This window comes from Etheostoma spectabile, chromosome 6, assembly GCF_008692095.1.
Source record: "Etheostoma spectabile isolate EspeVRDwgs_2016 chromosome 6, UIUC_Espe_1.0, whole genome shotgun sequence".
NCBI lineage: Eukaryota > Metazoa > Chordata > Actinopteri > Perciformes > Percidae > Etheostoma > Etheostoma spectabile.
Genome location: NC_045738.1, coordinates 26,690,518 through 26,699,255, shown reverse-complemented (window position 1 = coordinate 26,699,255; position 8,738 = coordinate 26,690,518). Strand labels below are relative to the sequence as shown.

The 8,738-nt window shown below is 46.0% G+C and overlaps 2 protein-coding genes across 2 annotated transcripts in view; one reads left to right on the top strand and one right to left on the bottom strand.

Annotated features, from left to right (window-relative positions):
• Window positions 1-512: 512 nt before the first annotated feature.
• On the bottom strand, window positions 513-2,370 carry LOC116691407 (homeodomain-interacting protein kinase 2-like). The gene has a single exon (XM_032519006.1). The coding sequence runs from the start codon at window positions 2,344-2,346 to the stop codon at window positions 871-873; it is 1,476 nt and encodes a 491-aa protein (XP_032374897.1). The 5' UTR covers window positions 2,347-2,370; the 3' UTR covers window positions 513-870.
• Window positions 2,371-4,635: 2,265 nt separating this feature from the next.
• The window catches only part of zufsp (zinc finger containing ubiquitin peptidase 1), a 13,756-nt gene continuing 9,653 nt past the window's right edge, over window positions 4,636-8,738 (top strand). Inside the window, exons 1-6 of the mRNA XM_032517548.1 lie at window positions 4,636-4,725; window positions 6,198-6,686; window positions 6,762-6,863; window positions 6,978-7,037; window positions 7,613-7,725; window positions 7,967-8,050. Coding sequence (XP_032373439.1) covers window positions 6,206-6,686; window positions 6,762-6,863; window positions 6,978-7,037; window positions 7,613-7,725; window positions 7,967-8,050 — 840 coding nt within the window. The 5' untranslated portion in view covers window positions 4,636-4,725; window positions 6,198-6,205. The remainder of the gene's footprint in view (window positions 4,726-6,197; window positions 6,687-6,761; window positions 6,864-6,977; window positions 7,038-7,612; window positions 7,726-7,966; window positions 8,051-8,738) is intronic.

Genomic DNA, 8,738 nt, shown 5'->3' with positions numbered 1-8,738 from the left:
AACTGGACCTGAAAGAACTTTTTCTTCCACAGAAGTCACACCTCAAATGTTCAGTGTTTCAGGTTCTGCCACTAAGGGTCTCTCACTTAAAACAATAAGAAAGATGGACATTTGGATGACCTTGTGAAGTTGTGTGGGATCATGGGAGTTGTTGTCTTCGTTAAACAAACCCCATTGCTAATGGAAATGTATGGGATGTGACTCAGGCAGAAATAAGGTTTCACAGTTGAGTTCAAGTTTTAAAGTTTTGGAACAAGCTTACGTGTCAGTTACAAATACAATGGCAGACTTGACATAGTGACACTGACCAAGTCCTTGCCCCCAAAAGAAGCCATGAAAATCATTGTTGACTGAACCAACCTGTACATATCAGTAGACAAAATAATACTGTCATTTAAAATGATATTTTGCTGGTTTATTCCCAGCTCTGTCATGGCAGTAACAGTCTTTGGCTTCCAGTGCCAGAGCAGAGCAGCGGAGGATGATGCCATCACGTCACGCAGGTCTCCGTGCACCTCGGAGGGAAGCACCACTTCATCATCTCAACACAGTGGCCACACTAAGATAAAACAGAGCTGGGTTCACTGATTCCTAATGACAATATTGATGAATTCTTCTTTCATTTATATTTTATTTCAATCATAATCAATCTATTATCTCTAGTTAGCAGGGTCCATTCTGCAAGCACTAGTGGACCTATTCTGCTTGTGCCTGGGCTGTGGGGGGTGTCACCGGAGTAAACTCACGTAGACTCGGGGGAGGACGTCCACAGCTCTATGCAGTAAGGCAGGTTCCAACCCACAACCTTCTTGCTGTGCAGTGACAGCGTTAGCCGCTGATGACATGTCTTCATTCAGATGTGGCGTGTCTTTATTTTCTAACATCAACTCTGCAGCAGCAGACAGACTTAAAGATCCTGGTGAAGAACCGGCAGGCCCTCTTGAAGTACTTTTTCCGGGTTTTGACTTCAACAAAGCTACTGTAGGTCTCGTTATCAAGGCTGCTGCTGTTGACCCCCTCTGAATGCTGAGTAACAGAGACGGGGGAAGCTCCCTTATTGGGGCCAGCAGCTGTTTCTTCATCAGCTGATAGGGAGTCATTGGAGTCAGTAATGGGGGCTACATCCCGGTTTAGCGCTTCGCTGGACGTTACAAAGCGTTTAAACTGGACTGAGAACTTCTTCGACAGTCCACATTCTCTGAGGGTCGAACGTGCTGCTGTCACATAAGTGAAGTTGTAAGTGTAACAAGGTAGGTGTCTCATTGTGATGAAACGGTGCCCCAGAGCTTCACTGGGGGATATTCTCTTTTTATGATCCAGATGCAGTATTCGTTTGAAGAGGCTTAAAAAGGCCAGTGTGTCTTCATACTCCGTGGCATGCCTCACTGTTGGGTGGAACCTGGCTACGTCATGCAGACTGTTCAACTTGTTGTAAATGCCATGGCGGCATGTGGTTGTGGAGCCTGTTCTGAGCGTGTATTCCCTTTGAGTGTTCAGTCTCCATTTTGGACCAGAGAACTCTTTGTTCTTGCTGAAGAAGTTTGTGGTGTAGAGCCCATTATTCAGCAGGCGATCGCGGGGTTGACCGTGCATCTGCACCATCACTCTCATCACCTCATATTCGCAGTGTGTTGGATACAGGTGCTTGCCCAGGTACATGAAGGCCAAAATGCAGCCCAGAGACCACATGTCCACAGCCTCATCCAATGGGAGGCCTAGGAGGACCTCAGGGGCCCTGTAGCCGAGGGCCTGAATGGTGCCAGGCAACATTTTGGAAAGTGTAGCAGCCAAACCAAAGTCAATCAGTTTGACCCTGAAGGGCTGCAGCTTGTGGTTGACCAGCATCACGTTGTCTGGCTTGATGTCTGTGTGCACCAGGCCGATGCTGCTGAGGGCATTCAGAGCCATCAGCATCTGCTGGCAGATCCCCCTGATCTCAGACACACACAGCGGCTTGAAGTTCCTCTCTTTCATCAGATCGTGGAGGCTTGTGTCCAGCATTTCAAACACCAGACAATAGTGTCTTTTGTACCTAAAATACTCAGTCAACCTGACCAAGTTGTTTTTGTCTTTGTCGAGCTTCCTGAGTCTTTTAAGCATGGCCACCTCTCTCTTGCCAGCGATGCCTGCATCAGTTCGTACAATCTTCAGCGCCATCTTCTCATTGGTTTGTAGTTTTAGGCAGCTGGCCACTTTCCCAAACCTGCCCTCGCCCAGAAAGGACTCCACCCGGTAGCCACCTGATGTAGTAGGCAGAACTTCCTGTTGTTTAATCTGAAAATTGGTCTTGTTGTAAAGTGGTTTTGTTGGAGACATTTCTAAGTGTGATGGTTGCATACCTCTCATCTGAAAGTCTGCTGACTTATTCTGTCAAATGAATGATGGAATGCTGACGTCAACTTCAGAATGTTTGTGTTTGGCTTTGATCTCTGACCAAAGCAAAACGTCATGGGTGTCTGGTAGCCAATCAGCGCAGAGAGAGGGGCTGTTGTTCTTTTTAAGAACTGGAATTCTAAGAGAGAATTTCGAATCAAAAATCATAAAGGCGGAATATAAAAGGCACTGTGACGTGTTCCGCCAACAACTGCGCGCACTTCGCGGGAGCGCGCACATCTCAAGTGAAAACTAATGTAAGGCTTGATGTAAGGGTTACTACGGCTCAGTAGTCAGAAAACACAGAAGCTTCTTTAATGATGAAGTCTAGCTTATGAGCGTTCAGAGAAACAATGGTGTATTACTCAGTAGAAGTACTATTTCCCTGATGATTTGTCGGAAAGTTGCCTTAATTAATCTCTAAATATCTCTGGGAGCGATCTTTATTGATGCGCGTTACAGATGCAGTTTGATCGCCGCTCCCGTCCCAGTGTGTGATACTTGTGTGTATGTAGATGCATTATTTATGAGCAGATATTATACAGCTGTGATAGGAGTCAAATATCGCTGGAAGTTATCATTTAAAAGATCATAACAAAGACACACGAAGAGCACATAACTACATATGTGTCGCATGTATATATAGACACAGACACACACAGACACACACAAAGACACACAGACACACAAACAACAGCAGCAGCACCTCTCTATTCTGATTGAATTTTTCTGTCATATCTGTATTTGACTCCCTGAAAATATGAGTTTTGTTTCCAGAATCAGAAGACTTTACTGCCCCCCTGTGGAAATTGTTCAGTTGCTCACAGTCAGACTGCAGGTAAAAATAAGAGAGGTAGTCGACAAGTGTATCATAGTAACAGTGCAAGAAATAAAAAGGTTAAGTAGAAGTATTAGTAGAGTGTCTTGAGATAACTCTTGTTATGAATTGATACTATAAATAAAATTGAAATTGAATTGAGTATTATAGTATAGTATTATAGTAATAAGTTTAGTTTCTCACGCTTCCTTGTTTTATTCAGATTAAAAAAAATTATCAATCATGAATATGGTATGCGTATACGTATATGATACATGTTGCTTTCACTGGTTTTAGTTGGTAAAATGTTCTGTGTGTCCACATGGTGGCTGCACCGGACAGAGGGACAGAGATGTGTGTGAGGGTACCTTTATCTGGGACCGGAACCTTTATCTGGGACCGGAACCTTTAACTGGGACCGGTACCTTTAACTGGGACCGGTACCTTTCTCTGGGACCGGTACCTTTAACTGGGACCGGTACCTTTAACTGGGACCGGTACCTTTAACTGGGACGGTACCTTTATCTGGGACCGGTACCTTTAACTGGGACCGGTACCTTTATCTGGGACCGGTACCTTTAACTGGGACCGGTACCTTTAACTGGGACCGGTACCTTTCTCTGGGACCGGTACCTTTAACTGGGACCGGTACCTTTATCTGGGACCGGTACCTTTAACTGGGACCGGTACCTTTAACTGGGACCGGTACCTTTCTCTGGGACCGGTACCTTTAACTGGGACCGGTACCTTTCTCTGGGACCGGTACCTTTCTCTGGGACCGGTACCTTTAACTGAGGCCTAGAGGCTGGCAGTGAAAGATGATTCCAAACATTAAAACAAAACACTGTTTAATTGTTGGTGTTTTTATTTCCTGGATTATAAGGCAAATAGCTGTTTAACATTGATGCCTTGACTTTCAGGTTCATTAATGATTATGGTTCTGTAGTCTACAGTTTATGAGCATAAGCATGATACATTCCATATTGTTGCATAATATTCATGCTCATCTAACCATTCCCTGATCTCTGCATGACCTGTATGATCCTCAGCTTTACAAGTTGCATTGCTGCCATCTATGGAACCATCACCGTAATGCACTGGATCCTGTTATACAGTCTTTTAAAAATGTGAAAAAACAACTATTTCCCTTCCCGCTTGACCCCATTTGTAAAATACTCTTTAGAGACACTTCTTCCAAACCAAGTTTCCGAGTAACGCTTGTCTTTGACCTGACCTCCCCTCTTTCACTAGATAGTTCCTAGATTTAGAGGATAGGTGCCTCCCTTAGTTTTCCTGCTCCCAGAGCTGTTGAAATTGTTCCCTGCCACTAAATACTTTTACCCTCCGCTTTGGATAAATTTATGTTGACATCTATGGTTTCCTTGCAAAACAAAACTAAACTAATCATATTCTTTTATTGTGAAGGTTTGAGCCGGAAGCCGGAAGTCAGAGTTGAATGGTGTTACCGGCGCCATAAAGCCTGAATTGACGGTTTCGGAGCTGCAGAATAGAAAGTAAAAGGCATCTCATAGACCGTGAGTAGCTCTATATGGGTCAACATATAGAGACAGAAATCTAGAAATATTACGCTAACGAATGGGTCAACAATATATGAATATAACGCTAACGTAATCTATCGGTGTGCAGCATAGACTGGCTGTTATTAATATCAAGAGTATATGGGGGCTACGTTAACGTTACACTACATACATGTGTTCCGGTGTCTAACGTTAACAGGACATGAGTTACCGACTAATTAACGGGAAGGTTCCGGTGTTACCCTTTAGAAAGCTAACGGGAACGTTAGGCTACGGGAAGGTTCCGGTGTTAACCCTTTAGAAGGCTAACGGTAACGTTAGACTACGGGAAGGTTCCGGTGTTAACCCTTTAGAAAGCTAACGGTAACGTTAGGCTACGGGAAGGTTCCGGTGTTAACCCTTTAGAAAGCTAACGGTAACGTTAGGCTACGGGAAGGTTCCGGTGTTAACCCTTTAGAAGGCTAACGGTAACGTTAGGCACGGAGGTAGCCCACGGGAAGGTTCCGGTGTTAACCCTTTAGAAGGCTAACGGTAACGTTAGGCAACGGGAAGGTAGTGCACGGGAAGGTTCCGGTGTTAACCCTTTAGAAGGCTAACGGTAACGTTAGGCTACGGGAAGGTTCCGGTTTAACCCTTTAGAAGGCTACCGGTAACGTTAGACTTCGGGAAGGTAGCCCACGGGAAGGTTCCGGTTTAACCCTTTAGAAAGCTAACGGTAACGTTAGACTACGGGAAGGTTCCGGTGTTAACCCTTTAGAAGGCTAACGGTAACGTTAGACTACGGGAAGGTTCCGGTTTAACCCTTTAGAAGGCTAACTCTAGCAGAGATTATCATTTTCGGAAAACCACAAATCTCTTGAAAAATGAAATCTCTGCTCTCGAAACCGCGTCCTCTCGTCTGAAAACCAGATATGAAGTAGAGCATGAGGTCACCTTTCATATTCTAATGTATGAACAAAGGTGCTGTCTGGTCCCAAAGTAGAGACGGTGAATATGTCATAGAAATATTGGAGGACACTCATGAATCACCGTGCCAGCAGGTCCAGCCTGTCTCTCAGGGACCTTTACATTGAGCCATGCCCTCTGCTTGTTGGTCTGGTTACTTGTTGTTTGGTTGTTTGTTTTGCTTTTATTGTAGAAAATGCTGCCGTAATAAGGGAATTTCCCTGCTGTGGGATGAATAAAGTATAATCTAACATAATATAATCTAATCTAACATCACTGTCAGCTGATAGCACGGTGAGGCTCTATGGAGACTTCCATTTTACGGAAAGTGAGAATTTCACTTATAAAGACTGCCCGACTTTTATTTATGTAACAAATTCATCAGGAACTAGAAGAGCACTCTGAGAGCATGTGAAGAAGCTGTGTGTGTGTGTGTGTGTGTGTGTGTGTGTGTGTGTGTGTGTGTGTGTGTGTGTGTGTGTGTGTGTGTGTGTGTGTGTGTGTGTGTGTGTGTGTGTGTGTAGGCTGCAGCATGCTGACCTGTGAAATATGTGGTGAGGAGCTCCTGTTGGAAGAGGACATGAGAACCCATCTGGTCGTCATCCACCTGGAGCAGGAGCTGCGCTGCCCCCTGTGTTCCCTGTCGGGGGTGTCCTACGATGAGCTCTGCCTCCACATCAGCTGTGCACATCCAGAGGAGCGGCCCGGAGCACAGGGTCCCCCTCGCTTCATGCCCCCATCCGGCTGCCCTGCTGGAACTGAGGCGCCCCAGTCCCGCTCAGCTGAGGGCAGCTGGGTCACACCCCCCGCTGCCTCTAGTGTACCCACAGACTCAGTGCTAGCTCATCACAACAAGGCACTAGATGCCGGGGGTTCACCACCTGGGGAGAGTGCGACAGCACGGAGTACTAAAACAAGTCCGGAGTGTGTTGCGCTCTGTAATGAGGACGATGATGGAGTTAAATCTGAGCACAGCGAAGCCAAACAGCGGCGCCTGTCTGTACCAAGAAAAGGTAATTCCACTTTTTCAAACTTACTTTCAAACTTTAAAGTCCCATAGACTTGAAACAGTGCTGTATGTGTTCCAGAGAAGCTGTTCTCCTGCCCCATGTGTGCTCTCGCGTGCAGCAGCTGTTTCCTCCTGCAGGAGCATGTGGAGTTGCATCTGCAGGAACAGCGCTCTCATGAAGGTAACTCCCTCTGACCTGGCTGCCCTGTATGCAGCTATGTTCAGGTACCTGTTGTTATCAGCGCCCATAGAAGCCACATATGTGTACATTCTTTCTGACTGTTTGTGTGTTCAGTGTCAGCACCGGAGGCGTGTTCACCAGCCAGGACATCAGCGCCAGGCAGCACCCTCTACGGTGGGTCTCCTCTGAAGGAACATGGCACAGTGTCTTTGTTTTGGCCGCTGGCTGGTATGTCAAACAACAAAATGATCTCCTTTTTTCCACCCGAGGTGGATGTCTCATTTGTAAAAGAAAACACAACAGGACTGATTGAAAGTGGTGGGCTGGTTATCAGCCTGGTGCTGCTGATGATGCAGCAGTGTTTGAGATCAGAGACACATGTTCCGCCACACTCGCAGACTGTGTGAATGCTGAACACTGGGTCTTTTTGTCTCCTGTAAGCTGTTTTAACACAGATGTTTCAGTGGACTTTTCCTCTCCGTGATAAAATACTGACGGTTAACCCCAGTTACTTGGTTGGCCCAGACCATGACGTTTTGGCTACACTGCTCTCGTATTGTTTACGGACCGCGCTGCTCGTGCCCGGTGTCGTGCCCAGATTCAGTTTCATTCATTTATAGTTGACGCATAGGGTTCAAGCATCTGCTTTGCAGGTGTTACACCTGCTAGGCAGCTGACCCATCAGCCCGTCTCATCTGTCTGCGTTTGTAATAACTGGACTGACATGGAGCTTCTCATCTGTTCTGTAGGAGAGAGGCGATTTGAGTGTCCCATGTGCTCGGTGGTCTGCAGTGACAGCTTCTCTCTGCAGGAGCATGTGGAGCTGCATTTAGACCGCGCTGCAGCAGGTTGGCACACCCTAGTACGGATCTTCTTATTCCCTATCTGTCTGATCTGATGTACACTCACACTTGACCTCTGTGTGTCCGTGTGTGTGTCCGTGTGTGTGTCCGTGTCGGTGTGTCGTTCCGTTGTCGTGTGTGTGTTGTGTGTGTGTGTGTGTGTGTGTGTGTGTGTGTGTGTGTGGTGGTGTGTGTGTGTGTGTGTGTGTGTGTGTGTGTGTGTGTGTGTGTGTGTGTGTGTGTGTGTGTGTGTCCAGCGAGCCCTGGTCTGACCTGAAGCTGGCCCAGCAGCTGCAGCAGCAGGAGGAGGCCCAACAGGAGAGAGAGGAGTTCAAGAAGCTTCAGGTCTGGATACTACGCTGCAGAGAATACATGTGTTTAGACAGTGAGGCATATTTGTTGGATTTCCAATAAATTAGTGACTTGAAGGGTAAGCATTCATTAAGGGTGATCCGTGTGAAGGGATTGTCCTGCTGCCCTGCTCAGACATTAGTAGTGTGTGTGTGTGTGTGTGTAATATATGTATATGTACTGTATATACAGTGGGGCTTAAAAGTTTGGGCACCCCAGGAAAAAAATTGTATTAATGTGCATAAAGAAGCCAAGAAAAGATGGAAAATCTCCAAAAGGCATCAAATGACAGATTAGACATTCGTATAATATGTCACAAAAAGTTAGATTGTATTTCCATCATTTACACTTTCAAAATAACAGAAAACAAAAACATGGCGTCTGCAAAAGTTTGGGCCCCCTGCAGAGATTCTAGCATGCACCCCCCTCCTTTGGAAAGCTGAGACCTGACAGCGTCATGGATTGTTCTCAATCATTGTTAGGTTCAAAGACTTGAGTGGTAAAATAACGCACGGACACGGAGTTGCCTTTTGTGACTTTGCAAAGGGGAAAAGTGCCCAAAAAGTATTCAGCAGTCTTCTTTCCGCCCTTTCATCCCCTGCGTGGCCGTTTTATTAAGTGGGTGTGCACAGAAAATTGATTTCCATAGTGGGTGTAGTATATAGTTGTTTAACATAAATGT